Source organism: Salvelinus alpinus, chromosome 4, assembly GCF_045679555.1.
Source record: "Salvelinus alpinus chromosome 4, SLU_Salpinus.1, whole genome shotgun sequence".
In the NCBI taxonomy this organism is placed as follows: Eukaryota; Metazoa; Chordata; class Actinopteri; order Salmoniformes; family Salmonidae; genus Salvelinus; species Salvelinus alpinus.
The window spans coordinates 65,675,527-65,695,790 of record NC_092089.1 but is presented as its reverse complement, the minus strand read 5'-3'; the positions used below and the strand labels follow the sequence as shown (position 1 = coordinate 65,695,790).

General features: G+C 43.0%; 1 protein-coding gene across 24 annotated transcripts in view; it reads left to right on the top strand.

The window, feature by feature from the left end:
* LOC139574169 (protocadherin gamma-C5-like) overlaps nt 1–20,264 on the top strand; it is a 197,251-nt gene that overhangs the window by 89,734 nt on the left and 87,253 nt on the right. The window contains exon 1 of one of the 24 annotated variants that reach the window (XM_071398442.1): nt 297–2,874. The exons of 18 other annotated variants lie outside the window; for them this stretch is intronic. In XM_071398442.1, the coding sequence (XP_071254543.1) occupies nt 481–2,874 (2,394 nt within the window). In that variant the 5' untranslated portion in view covers nt 297–480. Of the gene's footprint in view, nt 1–296; nt 2,875–3,821; nt 6,404–6,892; nt 9,493–10,160; nt 12,764–14,166; nt 16,752–17,263; nt 19,845–20,264 lie in introns of those variants that run through there. 5 more of the 24 variants (XM_071398435.1, XM_071398432.1, XM_071398434.1 and 2 more) reach the window with 5 other exon arrangements.

Below are 20,264 nucleotides of genomic sequence, written 5' to 3'. Positions count from 1 at the left end.
AATACATCTCTTATAGTATCAGTTTACTCAACGCCTATTTTTGTTAGATCTTGTTTGTCTACATCTCACTTACATATTGGTTTCCGTTTGTCATTAATAGATTGGCTTCTTATTTTAAATGGCATAATATTATTTCCCAAATATGTTTCATATTTTTCTGATGAATATCTGTAGTTCAGTGGATTGAACTCAGAGGGACGCTGTTGGTCAGTGTCTTACAATTTTCGAGCGGATTTGTAGCCGTACCTTCCCCATCATCTCGATGTATTAAGAGAGAGAAACTGCTGCACGCAGAGCGCAAAGTCCAGGTTACAGAGAACACCAAGCACGGAGACAACGAGCTGCGATTCTTTTGTTCCAGATTTTTTTTCAGGATTGTTGAGGCATTTAACTTTGATTTTTTTTAAACTAAAAACGAATGGAATATTACTGACTTCTTAACGGACTATACGGTTTGTATTATTTGATATCATACGGAAAATGTCGGACAGAACAATGGCTCGGCAAGTATTGTTGTTTATCTCAGTCCTCTCTCTCAGTTCAGTGAACGGGCAGGTCAGTTACTCCATTCCAGAGGAAATGGCGAAAGGCTCTTTAGTCGGTAACATAGCGCAGGATTTGGGTTTAGATATCAAAAGACTGAAATCAGGTAAAGCTCATATTTATACTGGAGACAGCGCAGAATACATCGAGCTGAATAAAGAAAGGGGAGTTCTCCTTATCAAAGAGAGAATAGACCGTGAAGCGCTCTGCAGACAGACGACGCCTTGCGCATTGCATTTGCAAATCATTTTAGAGAATCCCATGGAATTTTACAGCATAACAATTGAGTTAACCGATGTAAATGATAATTCGCCTATTTTTGAAAAGAGTGAAATGAAATATGAAATAGGCGAGTCCGCTTTAACGGGAACAAGGATTGTCTTAGAAAGAGCAATTGATGACGACGTTGGCGTTAACGGCCTTCATAGCTATTCTCTGAAACCGTCCGATAATTTCATTTTAAAAACGCAAAATTTGCCAGACGGTGGTAAAAATGTTGAAATGGTTTTGCAGAAAGCTTTAGATCGAGAGAAACAGGAGCACATATATCTGACATTAACAGCAGTAGATGGAGGAGAGCCTCAGCTATCGGGAACAATGCAGATAATCATCACTGTACTAGACGCCAATGATAATGCACCTGTCTGTTCCCAAGCCGTTTATAAGGCCAGTGTATTGGAGAACGCGACTAAAGGCACTGTTTTAACCACAGTCACTGCATTTGACGCTGATCAAGGTTCATATGGAACAGTTACCTATCATGTTCCAAAATCTGGAGCAGCCCAGCTATTTGAGATTGGTAAAGAGGATGGAGTGGTCAAATTAAACCTGAATGTTGATTACGAAAGAACTAAACATTATCAAATTGACGTTCAAGCCAGAGACCAAGGAGGTAACACCGATTCCTGTAAAGTGATTATTGACGTAATCGATATAAATGACAACAAACCTTCCATCAACATTATGTCAAAAACAAACAGCATATCTGAGGATGCTAAACCTGGCACGGTCGTAACAATGATGAATATTCAAGACCCAGATTCTGATGGAAATGGTAAAGTGCATTGCTCTATTGAGGACAATATTCCCTTTGTGATGAGATCGACCTCAAACAATTTCTATAGTCTAGTAACTGATAGTGACTTGGACCGAGAGAGAGACTCTGAGTATAACATCAGTGTGACGTGCTCTGATGAGGGCGTGCCCTCGCTCTCCAGCAGCGTCACTCTCACCTTACTCATATCAGATGTGAATGACAACGCGCCTGTCTTTGAGAGGAGCTCATATGAGGCCTACATTATAGAAAACAACACACCGGGCCTCTCTATATTCACAGTGAAAGCCAGAGACGCTGACTGGAACCAGAATGCCCGTGTTTCTTACATACTGGAGGACTCCTCGGTTAACGGAGTGCCCGTCTCCTCATATGTGTCCGTTAGTGCTGATAGTGGAGTCATCCATGCAGTGCGCTCTTTTGACTACGAGCAGATCAAGGATTTCCAGTTCCGCGTAAAAGCGCAAGATGGAGGCTCCCCTCCACTCAGTAGCAATGTGACTGTGAAAATAATGATCCAGGACCAGAATGACAACGCACCTCAGGTTCTGTACCCAGTCCAGACTAGCAGCTCTCTGGTGGCTGAAATGGTGCCTCGTTCAGCAGATATGGGCTATCTTGTCACTAAAGTTGTGGCTGTTGATGTGGACTCTGGACAGAATGCCTGGCTCTCGTATAAACTGCAGAAAGTGACAGACAGAGCGCTGTTTGAAGTGGGCTTACAGAATGGAGAAATAAGAACTATACGCCAAGTCAATGATAAAGATGCTGTGAAACAAAGGCTCACTGTTGTAGTGGAGGACAACGGGCAGCCCTCTCGTTCAGCTACAGTCAATGTTAACGTGGCGGTGGCGGACAGCTTCCCTGAAGTGCTCTCGGAGTTCACTGACTTTACGCACGACAAGGAATACAATGACAACCTGACTTTTTACTTAGTCTTGGCTTTGGCTGTAGTCTCATTTCTGTTCATCACATGTTTAGTGGTTATTATATCAGTGAAAATATACAGATGGAGACAGTCTCGCATCCTCTATCATTCCAACCTCCCGGTTATTCCGTATTATCCACCGCGTTACGCAGACACTTTGGGGACAGGAACTCTACAGCACGTGTACAATTACGAGGTGTGCAGGACGACTGACTCCAGAAAGAGTGACTGTCAGTTCGCCAGACCCTGTAGTCAGAACGTACTGATAATGGACCCCAGTTCTACAGGGACGATGCAGCGGATGCAGAGTGAAAACAACATCCTGGATGAACCAGACTCCCCAATAGAGGTCTGTAATCTATTTCCATTTCTAACCATTGACATCTTTAAAAGCATCGTTCGAGTTGATTTTATTCCCCCTGTCCGAAAAGCTCTTCTTTCCATCGTTATTGCACTTTCAGCATCACAGTCATGGACAGCGGCACTTTGCAAATGGGGTGACTTGCATTGTAGCTGAATCATCGTTGATGGTAAAGATAATACCATCCTTTAAAGATCAAGCAAACATATCGTTTGTATTTCATGACATTCATGATAGGCTACGTGTATTTAATGCACAATATTCCATTAATTTCCTGTTTCACCTGCAGTCTAACATTGTGTTCTGTTGTAATTGCAATTCCATGTGTGTGGGGATAGGCTCAGACTTTCTTTTTCCACGTCTTTCCGGGATCTGTATGTACATTTGGCCTACATGCATTGACCAAGATAATTAATTGATATCGTCTATATGGTTACCAGTGACTTAATTGTGTTCATTTATTACGTGTCTGAGATTGTTTTAAATGGTATCTGTGAAAGACAAACAATTTAGTGTCCATTTTGTTTACTTTATGCTCACTTTATTGCATTAGTGAGCCCTCAAATGATACTTTAGCCTAATTTGCTACATAGGTCATCTGCCTTTTTTGAAATTATTTTCCATTGGACAAAAGATTTAACCCACATACGTTGGCTTAGGTTTTTTTTTGCCAAACTAACAATGTCTTACTATATTTAAATTATTTGATTTGATTTCAACTAACTTATGTTTTAATTCAATTAAGTTTTCTGCCTCTCTTATGTGGGCCCTAACATTCCCAACTCTGGTGTGTTTGTCTTTCTATGTTCAATTCTGTAATTTAATAGTCTGAACTCAGAGGGACGCTGTTGGTCAGTGTGTTGCCGTTTTAGAGCAGATTTGCAGCAGTACCTCCCCCGTAATCTCGATATATTAGAGAGAGAAAGCGTCGCACGCAGAGCACCCGGTCCAGGTTACGGAGAACACTAAGTACGGAGACACGGAGCTGCGAATCTTTTGTTCAGGCGATACGATTTTTGGACACATTGTGCTTTGTTTATCAGCACTGAAACCAAACTGAATATTACAGACTGTTTTACGGATTATAACGTGATTGACTTTTCATGTGCAGGGGAAAATGTCGAACAGAACAATGGCACGGCAAGTACTGTTGTTTATCTCGGTCCTCTCTCTCAGTTCAGTGCACGGGCAGGTCAGTTACTCCATTCCGGAGGAAATGGCGAAAGGCTCTCTAGTCGGTAACATCGCGCAGGATTTGGGTTTAGATGTCAAAAGACTGAAATCAGGTAAAGCTCGTATTTATACAGGAGACAGCGCAGAATACATCGAGCTGAATAAAGAAAGGGGAGTTATCCTTATCAGAGAGAAAATAGACCGCGAGGCGCTCTGCGGACAGACTACACCTTGCGCGCTACATTTTCAGATTATTCTGGAGAATCCAATGGAATTTTACAGCATCACAGTTGAAATAACGGATACCAATGACAATGTTCCGGTTTTTAAAAGGAATGCAATGACATTCGAAATAAGCGAGTCTGCTTTAACGGGTGCTAGATTCGTCTTGGAGAGAGCGATTGATAATGACGTAGGTATAAATGGCCTTCAAAGCTACTACCTTAGACCCACTGATCATTTTATTTTAAAACCGAACAGTAAAATTGGTAGTAGTAAAAACGTAGAGATGGTTTTACAGAAACCTCTAGACCGAGAGGAACAGGAGCATATTTCTCTGACATTAACAGCGTTAGATGGAGGAGAGCCTCAGCTATCAGGAACAATGCAGATAATCATCACTGTACTTGACGCCAATGATAACGCTCCTGTTTGTGCCGAGGCAGAGTATACGGCCAGTATATCAGAGGGTGCTGCTAAAGGCACCGTTTTAACCACAATCAGTGCATCTGATGCCGATCAAGGTCCTAACGGAAGGGTCACATACTCTATATCGAATACTGCCGAGGGTGCTGCTGAACTATTTGAGGTAGACGAAAAAGATGGCGTCATGAGATTAGTTGGGAATGTTGATTATGAAAAAATGAAACATTATGAGATAGACGTTCAGGCGACAGACCAGGGAGGACACTCTGACGCGTGCAAAGTGATTATTGAAGTAATGGATACAAATGATAACAGACCAGCCATTAATACCATGTCAAAGACAAACAGCATATCTGAGGATGCTACACCTGGGACTGTAGTAACAATGATGAATATTCAAGACCCTGATTCTGGTGAAAATGGCAGGGTGCAGTGCTCTATGAACGAAAACATTCCTTTTGCGATGAAGTCAACATCGAATAATTTCTTTACTGTAGTAACTGACGGCGACTTGGACCGAGAGAGAGACTCTGAGTATAACATCAGTGTGACGTGCTCTGACGAGGGCGTGCCCTCGCTCTCCAGCAGCGTCACTCTCACCTTACAGATATCAGATGTGAATGACAACGCGCCTGTCTTTGAGAGGAGCTCATATGAGGCCTACATTATAGAAAACAACACACCGGGCCTCTCTATATTCACAGTGAACGCCAGAGACGCTGACTGGAACCAGAATGCCCGTGTTTCTTACATACTGGAGGACTCCTCGGTTAACGGAGTGCCCGTCTCCTCATATGTGTCCGTTAGTGCTGATAGCGGAGTCATCCATGCAGTGCGCTCTTTTGACTACGAGCACATCAAGGATTTCCAGTTCCGCGTAAAAGCGCAGGATGGAGGCTCCCCTCCTCTCTGTAGCAATGTGACTGTGAAAATAATGATCCATGACCAGAACGACAATGCGCCTCAGGTTCTGTACCCAGTCCAGACTAGCAGCTCTCTGGTGGCTGAAATGGTGCCTCGTTCAGCAGATGTGGGCTATCTTGTCACTAAAGTTGTGGCTGTTGATGTGGACTCTGGACAGAATGCCTGGCTCTCGTATAAATTGCAGAAAGTGACAGACAGGGCGCTGTTTGAAGTGGGCTTACAAAATGGAGAAATAAGAACTATACGCCAAGTCAATGATAAAGATGCTGTGAAACAAAGGCTCACTGTTGTAGTGGAGGACAACGGGCAGCCCTCTCGTTCAGCTACAGTCAATGTTAACGTGGCGGTGGCGGACAGCTTCCCTGAAGTGCTCTCGGAGTTCACTGACTTTACGCACGACAAGGAGTACAATGACAACCTGACTTTTTACTTAGTCTTGGCTTTGGCTGTAGTCTCATTTATGTTCATCACATGTTTAGTTGTTATTATATCAGTGAAAATATACAGATGGAGACAGTCTCGTGTCCTCTATCATTCCAACCTCCCGGTTATTCCGTATTATCCACCGCGTTACGCAGACACTTTGGGGACAGGAACGCTACAGCACGTGTACAATTACGAGGTGTGCAGGACGACTGACTCCAGAAAGAGTGACTGTCAGTTCGCCAGACCCTGTAGTCAGAACGTACTGATAATGGACCCCAGCTCTACAGGGACGATGCAGCGGATGCAGAGTGAAAAGAACATCCTGGATGAACCAGACTCCCCAATAGAGGTCTGTTATATTTGAGTTATTATCTTTTCCCCAATACCAGTTTTCTAATGTGTATCCTATGTCTAAATGTGTTGTGCGATTTTTGTTTGAAATTGAATCCGTCAAAAATGCTCTTCATTCCACCAATAAGTGGTTATTTCAGCACCAAGGCCATGGACAGCAACACTTTCAAAAAGGCTCTATTTCAATAGGTAGCCTGTAGCTTCCTATATTAACATAATATCACGGAACGTGTCTTTCGTTAGACGTTCTTTCTCCACATCCCTCAGATATATTGATTTGCATTTGTTATTCATTCATGAGGCTATGTGTGTTGATATAGCATCATAGTGCTGTATTTGATCCCACGGACAATCAAACCATCTCAAATATGGTGGAATATTTCTCGTTTTCTGTAGTTCATTCCATTCAACACAGAGGGACGCTGTTAGTCAGTGTGTTGCAGTTTTATATTTACAGCAGTACCTCCCCCGTCATCTCGATGTCTTAGAGAGGGAAAGAGCCGCACGCAGAGCTGGCAGTCCGGGTTACCGAGAACATTAAGCACGGAACGAGCTGCGATTCTTTTGTTCCAGAGATACGGATTATTGGCGGAAGATTGTGTTATTTTCTGGATTTACGTGAAACGGAATATTGCAAATTGCTTAACGGACCTTTACGGTATTTGTGATTTAATTGTGCAGTGAGAAATGTCGGACAGAACAATGACACGGCAAGTACTGTTGTTTATCTCGGTCCTCTCTCTCAGTTCAGTGCACGGGCAGGTCAGTTACTCTATTCCGGAGGAAATGGCGAAAGGCTCTTTAGTCGGTAACATAGCGCAGGATTTGGGTTTAGATATCAAAAGACTGAAGTCGGGTAGAGCTCGTATACACGTTGGAAACAGCGCAGAATACATCGAGCTGAATAAAGAAAGGGGAGTTCTCCTTATCAAAGAGAGAATAGACCGTGAAGCGCTCTGCGAACAGACGACGCCTTGTGCTTTACACTTTCAAATTATTATGGAGAACCCAATAGAATTCTATCGAATCACAATTGAGATCATCGATATCAATGATAATGCTCCCGTTTTCCAAAAGGATTCAATGAAATTCGAAATAAGCGAATCAGCTGTGACCGGAGCTAAATTTGTACTAGAAAGAGCTTTTGATTCTGATATAGGAATAAATGGACTTCAAAGCTACTCCCTTAACCCAACTGATCATTTCCTTCTGAAATTACATGGGCAAGATGATGGAAGTAAAAAGGTAGAGATGGTTTTGCAGAAGCCCCTCGACCGAGAGAAAAGGGAGCAGATATCGTTAGTCTTAACTGCCCTCGATGGAGGTGAGCCTCAGTTGTCTGGAACAGTGCAGATACACGTCACAGTCTTGGATGCAAACGACAACGCTCCGGTTTTTACACAGGCAATATATAAGGCGAGTGTTGTCGAGAACTCGAAGAGGGGTACATTATTAACTACAGTTCGTGCAACTGATATAGACAATGGATTAAACGGTTTAGTCACTTACTCAATATCAAGTAGCAAAGTTGGTATTTTGGACTTATTTCAAATTAGCGAGAGTAATGGAGAGGTGCGTTTGATAGGCAAGGTCGACTATGAAACAGCTAAACATTACCAGATTGACATAGAAGCAAAAGATCAAGGCGGTCTTTCAGATTCCAGTAAATTAGTAGTGGACATTGTAGACGTTAACGACAACAGCCCTTTCATTGACATGATGTCAACTTCTAAATCAATAGCAGAAAATTCCCCTTCTCATACGATTATCGCTGTAATGAGTGTCCACGACCCCGACTCTGATAATAACGGAGTGGTGAATTGTGTTTTAAGTGAAAACATTCCTTTCACCATTCAATCTACATCTAACGGCTTCTATAGCCTAGTAACAGACAGTGATTTGGACCGAGAGAGAGCCTCTGAGTATAACATCAATGTGACGTGCTCTGATGAGGGCGTGCCCTCGCTCTCCAGCAGCGTCACTCTCTCGTTGCAGATATCAGATGTGAATGACAACGCGCCTGTCTTTGAGAGGAGCTCATATGAGGCCTACATTATAGAAAACAACACACCGGGCCTCTCTATATTCACAGTGAAAGCCAGAGATGATGACTGGAACCAGAATGCCCGTGTTTCTTACATACTGGAGGACTCCTCGGTTAACGGAGTGCCCGTCTCCTCATATGTGTCCGTTAGTGCTGATAGTGGAGTCATACATCTAGTGCGCTCTTTTGACTACGAGCACATCAAGGATTTCCAGTTCCGCGTAAAAGCGCAGGATGGAGGCTCCCCTCCTCTCTGTAGCAATGTGACTGTGAAAATAATGATCCAGGACCAGAACGACAACGCGCCTCAGGTTCTGTACCCAGTCCAGACTAGCAGCTCTCTGGTGGCTGAAATGGTGCCTCGTTCAGCAGATGTTGGCTATCTTGTCACTAAAGTGGTGGCTGTTGATGTGGACTCTGGACAGAATGCCTGGCTCTCGTATAAACTGCAGAAAGCGACAGACAGGGCGCTGTTTAAAGTGGGCTTACAGAATGGAGAAATAAGAACTATACGCCAAGTCAATGATAAAGATGCTGTGAAACAAAGGCTCACTGTTGTAGTGGAGGACAACGGGCAGCCCTCTCGTTCAGCTACAGTCAATGTTAACGTGGCGGTGGCGGACAGCTTTCCTGAAGTGCTCTCGGAGTTCACTGACTTTACGCACGACAAGGAGTACAACGACAACCTGACTTTTTACTTAGTCTTGGCTTTGGCTGTAGTCTCATTTCTGTTCATCGCGTGTTTAGTTGTTATTATATCAGTGAAAATATACAGATGGAGACAGTCTCGCATCCTCTATCATTCCAACCTCCCGGTTATTCCGTATTATCCACCGCGTTACGCAGACACTTTGGGGACAGGAACGCTACAGCACGTGTACAATTACGAGGTGTGCAGGACGACTGACTCCAGAAAGAGTGACTGTCAGTTCGCCAGACCCTGTAGTCAGAACGTACTGATAATGGACCCCAGCTCTACAGGGACGATGCAGCGGATGCAGAGTGAACAGAATAACCCGGATGAACCAGACTCGCCATTGGAGGTCTGTTATATTTAAATAATGAATTTTCCCCTACAGCTGTATTTTTGTGTGTAATGCATTTTTATAATCGTCTTTAACTGTTTTTAAATCGAGTCTTTACATTTGGAAGCTTTCCGTGGACAGAAATGCTGTTCATTCCCCTGATGTGGCCAATTCAGCACCACTGAGATGGACAGCGGTGCTTCGCAAAGAGAGACCTTTGACATAGGAAACGGTGAATTGTATTGACGTCTTCACCGTTGTCAAGATCATACAAACATTTGATACAATAAGAGTTCATCTCATAAATCTATGTAACTAATTGTGTATTTGTATAAAAACCACGTTACCATACATCCGGTTTTCTAAAGTCGTTTCCGGTTGTGATGTACCCTATAGTTTCAGAAACGTTTATCTTGTTTGAGATTACTTGTCCACATCCTGTGGTATCTATGTTTACAGTTGTTCATGTGTTAATATAGCCCACATGACTGGGTTGGGTAAAACATGATTGGGCTGTACATTCTTTTTTGGAGACTCAAACCTTCCCAAACATTTTAGAATTGTTTCTTTCTTAAGAATAGCTGTAGTTCAGTGCATTGAACTCAGAGGGACGCTGTTGGTCAGTCAGTGTGTGGCAGTTTCAGAACAGATTAGCAGCAGTACCTCCCCCGTCATCTCGATATATTAGCGAGAGAAAGAGCCGCACGCAGAGCGCACAGTCCGGGTTATAGAGAACACTAAGCACGGAGACACCAAGCTGCGATTCTTTTGTTCCAGCGATAAGGATTATTGGAAGACATTATTGTTGTTATCTGGATTTATATTTAACAGAATATTTAAAATTGCTTAACGGATTGCATGGTGGTTGTGGTTTAATGGTGAAGGGAACATGTCGGACAGAACAATGACACGGCAAGTACTGTTGTTTATCTCGGTCCTCTCTCTCAGTTCAGTGAACGGGCAGGTCAGTTACTCCATTCCCGAGGAAATGGCGAAAGGCTCTTTAGTCGGTAACATAGCGCAGGATTTGGGTTTGGATATAAAACGACTGAAATCAGGTAATGGTCGTATTCACGTTGGAAACAGCGCAGAATACATCGAGCTGAATAAAGAAAGGGGAGTTCTCCTTATCAAAGAGAGAATAGACCGTGAAGCGCTCTGCAGACAGACGACGCCTTGCGCACTACATTTTCAGATTATTATGGAGAACCCAATAGAATTTTATCGAGTCACAATTGAGATCATCGATATCAATGACAATGCTCCTGTTTTCAAAAAAAATGCAATGAAATTCGAAATAAGTGAATCAGCTGTGATCGGAGCTAAATTTGTCTTGGAAAGAGCTTTTGATTCTGATATAGGAGCAAATGGACTCCAAAGCTACTCCCTTAATCCAACCGAACATTTTATTTTAAAATTACAAGGTCAGGCTGATGGAAGTAAAAAGGTAGAGATGGTTTTGCAGAAGCCCCTTGACCGAGAGAAACAGGAGCAGATATCGTTAGTCTTGACTGCCCTCGATGGAGGTGAGCCTAAGATGTCTGGAACAGTGCAGGTACACGTCACAGTCTTGGATGTAAACGACAACGCTCCGGTTTTTACACAGGCAATATATAAGGCGAGTGTTGTCGAGAACTCGAAGAGGGGTACTTTATTAACTACAGTTCGTGCAACTGATATAGACAATGGATCAAACGGTTTAGTCACTTACTCAATATCAAGTAGTATCGATGGTATTTTGGATTTATTTGAAATAGATGAAAGCAATGGCGAAGTACGTTTGATAGGCAAGGTCGACTATGAAACAGCTAAACATTACCAGGTTGACATAGAAGCAAAAGATCAAGGCGGTCTTTCAGATTCCAGTAAATTAGTGGTGGACATTGTAGACGTTAACGACAACAGCCCTTTGATTGACATGATGTCAACTTCTAAATCAATAGCAGAAAATTCCCCTTCTCATACGATTATCGCTGTAATGAGTGTCCACGACCCCGACTCTGATAATAACGGAGTGGTGAATTGTGTTTTAAGTGAAAACATTCCTTTCACCATTCAATCTACAGCCAACGGCTTCTATAGCCTAGTAACAGACAGTGATTTGGACCGAGAGAGAGCCTCTGAGTATAACATCAGTGTGACGTGCTCTGATGAAGGCGTGCCCTCGCTCTCCAGCAGCGTCACTCTCTCGTTGCAGATATCTGATGTGAATGACAATGCGCCTGTCTTTGAGAGGAGCTCATATGAGGCCTACATTATAGAAAACAACACACCGGGCCTCTCTATATTCACAGTGAAAGCCAGAGACGATGACTGGAAACAGAATGCCCGTGTTTCTTACATACTGGAGGACTCATCGGTTAACGGAGTGCCCGTCTCCTCATATGTGTCCGTTAGTGCTGATAGTGGAGTCGTCCATGCAGTGCGCTCTTTTGACTACGAGCACATCAAGGATTTCCAGTTCCGCGTAAAAGCGCAGGATGGAGGCTCTCCTCCACTCAGTAGCAATGTGACTGTGAAAATAATGATCCAGGACCAGAATGACAACGCACCTCAGGTTCTGTACCCAGTCCAGACTAGCAGCTCTCTGGTGGCTGAAATGGTGCCTCGTTCAGCAGATGTTGGCTATCTTGTTACTAAAGTTGTGGCTGTTGATGTGGACTCTGGACAGAATGCCTGGCTCTCGTACAAACTGCAGAAAGCGACAGACAGAGCGCTGTTTGAAGTGGGTTCACAGAATGGTGAAATAAGAACTATACGCCAAGTCAATGATAAAGATGCTGTGAAACAAAGGCTCACTGTTGTAGTAGAGGACAACGGGCAGCCGTCTCGTTCAGCTACAGTCAATGTTAACGTGGCGGTGGCGGACAGCTTCCCTGAAGTGCTCTCGGAGTTCACTGACTTTACGCACGACAAGGAATACAATGACAATCTGACTTTTTACTTAGTCTTGGCCTTGGCTGTAGTCTCATTTCTGTTCATCACGTGTTTAGTGGTTATTATATCAGTGAAAATATACAGATGGAGACAGTCTCGCATCCTCTATCATTCCAATCTCCCGGTTATTCCGTATTATCCACCGCGTTACGCAGACACTCTGGGGACAGGAACGCTACAGCACGTGTACAATTACGAGGTGTGCAGGACGACTGACTCCAGAAAGAGTGACTGTCAGTTCGCCAGACCCTGTAGTCAGAACGTACTGATAATGGACCCCAGTTCTACAGGGACGATGCAGCGGATCCAGAGTGAACAGAACATCTTGGATGACCCAGACTCGCCGTTAGAGGTCTGTTGTATTTGAATAATTCATTTTCCCTCAAAGCTATATTTGTATGTCTAATTTATTGTTTTATCGTGTTTAACTGTTTACAATCGAGTCTTTTTAATTTGGAAACTGTCCGTGTACATAAATGCTATTTATTCCACTGATGTTGTAAATTCATCACCAACTCACATGGATAGTTCGCTGTTATAAGAATGCAATTCCTAAATCTATATCAGTCATGTGTATTTCTATAGAAAGCACACTAGCGTCCATACATCCGGTTTTCTATTCTGTCGTTTCAGCAACGTGTATCTTGTTGGAGATTGCTTGTCCACATCCTCTGGGATCTATGTTTACAGTTGTTCATGTGTTAATACAGGTCACATGACTGGGTTGGGTTAAATTTGATAGGACTATACTTTTGACTATAAACAGATCAAGGATTTCCAGTTCCGCGTAAAGGCGCACGATGTGGGCCCTCCGCAGATTCCCCAATAGAAATCTGTTATTTTTTAGTCATTACATTTTCCGTAAATGTCTACATTTTATTTGCAATCGAGTCTGTCAGAATTGCTCTTCGTTCCACTGATATGTGGCCATTTCAGAAGCCCTATCATGGACAGAGTTTCTTTGCGAAGAGGGTGAATTTCAAATGGTTGCTTTGTTGTCTACCACAGTAGTCTAGTTTCACGCAACGTGCTTTTCGTTATACATTCTTTGCCCACATCCCCCTGACATATTGGTTTACATTTGTCATCATACATTGACCTATATGTGTTGATTTCACCTAATAGTATTCTGTATTCTATCCTTCGGATGCTCAAACCTTCTCATTGTCACGATCGTCGTAAGGATGAGACCAAGGCGCAGCGTGGGTAGAGTTCCACATATTTTTAATAAATCAAAACTCACCAAAACAAACCAAAATAAATAAATAAATAAAGAACAAACGAAACGTGAAGCTACTGGTATGCACTCAGGCAACTCAATGTAGACAAGATCCCACGACACAAACGAGGAAAATGGCAACCTAAATATGATCCCCAATCAGAGACAACGATAAACAGCTGTCTCTGATTGGGAACCATATCAGGCCAACATAGACATACAAAACCCCTAGACATACAACACCCATAGACATACAAAAACCCTAGACATACAAAAACCCTAGACATATAAAACTAGCGTACCCACCCTAGTCCCACCCTGACCTAACCAAAATATATAGAAAAACAGAGATATCTAAGGTCAGGGCGTGACACTCATATACAATATGTTGCGGTGCGTTTATTGTTTTAAGGCAATCTGTAGTTCAGTGGATTGAACTCAGAGGGACGCTGTTGGTTAGTGTGTTGCAGTTTTAGAGCAGATTTGCAGCAGTACTTCCCCCGTCATCTCGATATATTAAGAGAAAGAGAGAGCCGCACGCAGAGCGCACGGTCCGGTTACAGAGAACACTGAGCAAGGAGACTACGATCTTGGATTCTTTTGTTCCAGTGAGACGGATTATTGGCAGAGAATTGTGTTATTTTCTGAACGTACTTTTAACGGAATACTGCAAATTGTTTAACGGATTATATGGTGTTTATGGTTTAATTGTGAAAAGGATATGTCGAACAGAACAATGACACGGCAAGTACTGTTGTTTATCTCGGTCCTCTCTCTCAGTTCAGTGAACGGGCAGGTCAGTTACTCCATTCCAGAGGAAATGGCGAAAGGCTCTTTAGTCGGTAACATAGCGCAGGATTTGGGTTTGGATATAAAACGACTGAAATCAGGTAAAGCTCATATTTATACTGGAGACAGCGCAGAATACATCGAGCTGAATAAAGAAAGGGGAGTGCTCTTTATCAAGGAAAGAATAGACCGTGAAGCGTTGTGTGGAGAGACGACGCCATGCGCTTTACACCATCAAATTATACTCGAAAACCCATTGGAATTTTACAGCATAACGATTGAGATCACAGACATCAATGATAATTCACCGGGTTTCAAAAAGAATGAAATGAAATTCGAAATAAGTGAGTCATCACAGCCCGGAGCTAGGTTCGTTTTGGATAGAGCAGTTGATAATGACGTTGGTGTGAATGACCTGCAGAGCTACACCCTAAAACCAACCGATAATTTCGTTTTAAAATCACACATTTTACCTGACGGTAGTAAAAATGTGGAAATGGTTTTGCAGACGCCTCTAGACCGAGAGAAACAGGAGCAGATATCGCTGATTTTAACAGCAGTAGACGGAGGAGAGCCTCAGCTATCAGGAACAATGCGGATAATCATCACTGTACTAGACGCCAATGATAACGCTCCTGTCTGTTCCCAAGCCGTTTACAAGGCTAGTGTAACAGAGAACGCGCCTAAAGGCACCATTGTAGCTACAGTAGGCGCGACTGATGCTGATCAGGATTCATACGGAAAATTGACATATTCCATATCAAACATCGTCGAAGGCGGTGCTGAATTATTTGAAGTTGATAATGATGACGGTGTAGTGAGTCTATCAGGAAATATTGATTACGAAAGAATGAAAAAATATCAAATTGACATTCAAGCTAGAGACGCGGGAGGACTCATAGATTCTTGCAAAGTAATCGTCGATGTTTCTGATTTAAATGATAACAAACCAATCATTAATATAATGTCTAAGACAAATGCAATATTAGAAGATTCTGTGTCTGGCACAGTTGTAACAATTATCAATGTTCAAGACTCAGACTCGGGTGATAATGGTAAAGTAGAGTGCTCCATAAATGAAAACATTCCATTTACTATTAAATCTACATCAAATGGTTTTTACAGCCTAGTAACTGACAGCGACTTGGACCGAGAGAGAGACTCTGAGTATAACATCAGTGTGACGTGCTCTGATGAGGGCGTGCCCTCGCTCTCCAGCAGCGTCACTCTCACCTTACAGATATCAGATGTGAATGACAACGCGCCTGTCTTTGAGAGGAGCTCATATGAGGCCTACATTATAGAAAACAACACACCGGGCCTCTCTATATTCACAGTGAAAGCCAGAGACGCTGACTGGAACCAGAATGCCCGTGTTTCTTACATACTGGAGGACTCCTCGGTTAACGGAGTGCCCGTCTCCTCATATGTGTCCGTTAGTGCTGATAGCGGAGTCATCCATGCAGTGCGCTCTTTTGACTACGAGCACATCAAGGATTTCCAGTTCCGCGTAAAAGCGCAGGATGGAGGCTCCCCTCCACTCAGTAGCAATGTGACTGTGAAAATAATGATCCAGGACCAGAACGACAACGCGCCTCAGGTTCTGTACCCAGTCCAGACTAGCAGCTCTCTGGTGGCTGAAATGGTGCCTCGTTCAGCAGATGTTGGCTATCTTGTTACTAAAGTTGTGGCTGTTGATGTGGACTCTGGACAGAATGCCTGGCTCTCGTATAAACTGCAGAAAACGACAGACAGAGCGCTGTTTGAAGTGGGCTTACAGAACGGAGAAATAAGAACTATACGCCAAGTCAATGATAAAGATGCTGTGAAACAAAGGCTCACTGTTGTAGTGGAGGACAACGGGCAGCCCTCTCGTTCCGCTACAGTCATTGTTAACGTGGCGGTGGCGGACAGCTTCCCTGAAGTGCTCTCGGAGTTCACTGACTTTACGCACGACAAGGAATACAATGACAACCTGACTTTTTACTTAGTCTTGGCTTTGGCTGTAGTCTCATTTCTGTTCATCGCGTGTTTAATGGTTATTATATCGTTGAAAATATACAGATGGAGACAGTCTCGTATCCTCTATCATTCCAACCTCCCGGTTATTCCGTATTATCCACCGCGTTACGCAGACACTTTGGGGACAGGAACTCTACAGCACGTGTACAATTACGAGGTGTGCAGGACGACTGACTCCAGAAAGAGTAACTGTCAGTTCGCCAGACCCTGTAGTCAGAACGTACTGATAATGGACCCCAGTTCTACAGGGACGATACAGCGGATACAGAACAAAAAGAACATCCTGGATGAACCAGACTCCCCAATAGAGGTCTGTTATATTTGAGTCTTTATCTTTTCCATAAAACTATATGTTTCACGTGTCTGTCTAAATGCATCGGCGATTTCATCTGTTTGAAATCTAGTATGTGTCATACCTGGGGACTTTCCATGGTCAGAAATGCTCTTCGTTCTACATGTGGGGCCATTTCAGCACCATGGTCATGGACAGCGGCTCTTGGCAAATAGGGTTTATTTCAATGCGTAGCAAATAGTTTCCTATTGTAGAATATTTTAATGCAACGTGTATTTTACTAGACCTTGTTTGTTAATATCTCACTGACTTTGTTTTGTCATATTTACATTGGCTTAGTTGTTGATATAAGAACAATACGGTATTTATCGTTTGTAAACTGAAACCTTAAGTATGTTGTAATGTTTTTATTTTATGTAGTGGAGTGCATTGAACTCAGAGAGACGCTGTTGGTCAGTGTGTTACAATTTTAGAGCAGATTTGCAGCAGTACCTCCCCCATGATCTCGATATATTAGAGAGAGAAAGACACACACAGGGCGCGCAGTCCGGATTGCAGGGAACACTAACACGGTGACTAAGGGCTGCGATTCTTTTGTTCAACCGTGGTGGATTTTGGGACCATTTTTTTAAACGTTTTGCACTGGGGACCAGTGGAATATTACAGACTTCTTTACGGATTATAACGATTGTGTTGTTTGATATCGCATTGAAAATGTCGGACAGAACAATGACACGGCAAGTACTGTTGTTTATCTCGGTCCTCTCTCTCAGTTCAGTGCACGGGCAGGTCAGTTACTCAATTCCGGAGGAAATGGCGAAAGGCTCTTTAGTCGGTAACATAGCGCAGGATTTGGGTTTAGATATCAAAAGACTGAAATCAGGTAAAGCTCGTATTTATACTGGAAACAGCGCAGAATACATCGAGCTGAATAAAGAAAGGGGAGTTCTCCTTATCAAAGAGAGAATAGACCGTGAAGCGCTCTGCAGACAGACGACGCCTTGTGCACTGGATTTTCAGATTTCTCTTGAAAACCCGATGGAATTGTACCCGGTAACTGTTGAGATCACAGATATAAACGATAATCCTCCCAGTTTTAAAAAGGCTGAGAGAAGATTGGAAATCAGTGAGTCGGCGGTGATTGGCTCTAAATTTGTGTTAGAGAAAGCAGTCGATCCAGACATAGGTTTAAACGGTCTCCAAACCTACTCGCTGAAACCCACAGACAATTTTATTCTGAAATTACATAGTCAGGCCGACGGAAGTAAAAAGGTAGAGATGGTTTTACAGAAACCTTTAGATAGAGAGAAACAGGAGCATATGTCGTTGTTGTTAACTGCTTTGGATGGAGGCAAACCTCAAATGTCTGGTACAATGCAGATACACGTAACCGTGTTAGATGCAAACGACAATGCGCCGGTTTTTACCAAAACAGTTTATACGGCAACAATAACAGAGAATTCACAAAAAGGAACTGTTGTCACTACAGTTAGTGCTTCTGATGCAGACGAAGGAATAAATGGTGAAGTGTCCTATCTAATTTCGAATGGTATGGACAGTGGTTCAGAATTGTTTCATATAAATGCAGATGGGGATTTGATATTAGATGGCCCAATTGATTATGAAAAAGCCAGATATTATCAGATTGATATAGAAGCAATAGACAATGGAGGCCTTTCAGACTCAAGTAAAATAATAATTGATGTTAGTGACGTGAATGACAATAGTGCTGTTATTAATTTGATTTCCAAATCAAGTTCAATACCAGAGGATTCCCGTCCGAACACAGTAATAGCTATGATGAGCGTGAACGACCCTGATTCAGAAAGTAATGGTAAAGTTCACTGTGGCATAAATGCGAAAATCCCCTTTACAATAAAATCAACATCTAACACATTTTACAGTCTAGTAACTGATAGTGACTTGGACCGAGAGAGAGACTCTGAGTATAACATCAGTGTGACGTGCTCTGATGAGGGCGTGCCCTCGCTCTCCAGCAGCGTCACTCTCACCTTACAGATATCAGATGTGAATGACAACGCGCCTGTCTTTGAGAGGAGCTCATATGAGGCCTACATTATAGAAAACAACACACCGGGCCTCTCTATATTCACAGTGAAAGCCAGAGACGCTGACTGGAACCAGAATGCCCGTGTTTCTTACATACTGGAGGACTCCTCGGTTAACGGAGTGCCCGTCTCCTCATATGTGTCCGTTAGTGCTGATAGTGGAGTCATCCATGCAGTGCGCTCTTTTGACTACGAGCAGATCAAGGATTTCCAGTTCCGTGTAAAAGTGCAGGATGGAGGCTCCCCTCCACTCAGTAGCAATGTGACTGTGAAAATAATGATCCAGGACCAGAACGACAACGCGCCTCAGGTTCTGTACCCAGTCCAGACTAGCAGCTCTCTGGTGGCTGAAATGGTGCCTCGTTCAGCAGATGTTGGCTATCTTGTCACTAAAGTGGTGGCTGTTGATGTGGACTCTGGACAGAATGCCTGGCTATCGTATAAACTACAGAAAGCGACAGACAGGGCGCTGTTTGAAGTGGGCTTACAGAATGGAGAAATAAGAACTATACGCCAAGTCAATGATAAAGATGCTGTGAAACAAAGGCTCACTGTTGTAGTGGAGGACAACGGGCAGCCCTCTCGTTCAACTACAGTCAATGTTAACGTGGCGGTGGCGGACAGCTTTCCTGAAGTGCTCTCGGAGTTCACTGACTTTACGCACGACAAGGAATACAATGATAACCTGACTTTTTACTTAGTCCTGGCTTTGGCTGTAGTCACATTTCTGTTCATTACATGTTTAGTGGTTATTATATTAGTGAAAATATACAGATGGAGACAGTCTCGCATCCTCTATCATTCCAACCTCCCGGTTATTCCGTATTATCCACCGCGTTACGCAGACACTTTGGGGACAGGAACTCTACAGCACGTGTACAATTACGAGGTGTGCAGGACGACTGACTCCAGAAAGAGTGACTGTCAGTTCGCCAGACCCTGTAGTCAGAACGTACTGATAATGGACCCCAGCTCTACAGGGACGATGCAGCGAATGCAGAACGAAAAGAACATCCTGGATGAACCAGACTACGCAATAGAGGTCTGTTATATTTGAATAATAGTTATTTTCCCTAAAACTGTATGTTTCATATAGGTCTATATGTAGGCTATCGGTGATTTCATCTGTTTGAAATCAAGTCTGTGTACCTGGGAAGTTTCCATGGTCATAAATACTCTATAATCCACTGATATGTGGTCATTTCAGCACCACGGCGTTGGACAGCGGTGCGTTGCAAATAATCTGTATTTCAATCAGAGAGCCTGCAGTTTTCTAAAGAAGCAGTTTCTCTCAACGTGTATTATCTTTAGACCTTGTTTGTTCACATCTCATTGACATATTGGTTTTCATTTATCATCAATACATTGGCCTGTTTGTGTTGTTGGCATAGTTGTACTGTGTTTTATAGTTTGGAGACTCAAACTTTCCCAAGTGTGTTCGAATATTTTAATTTTTTCAAAA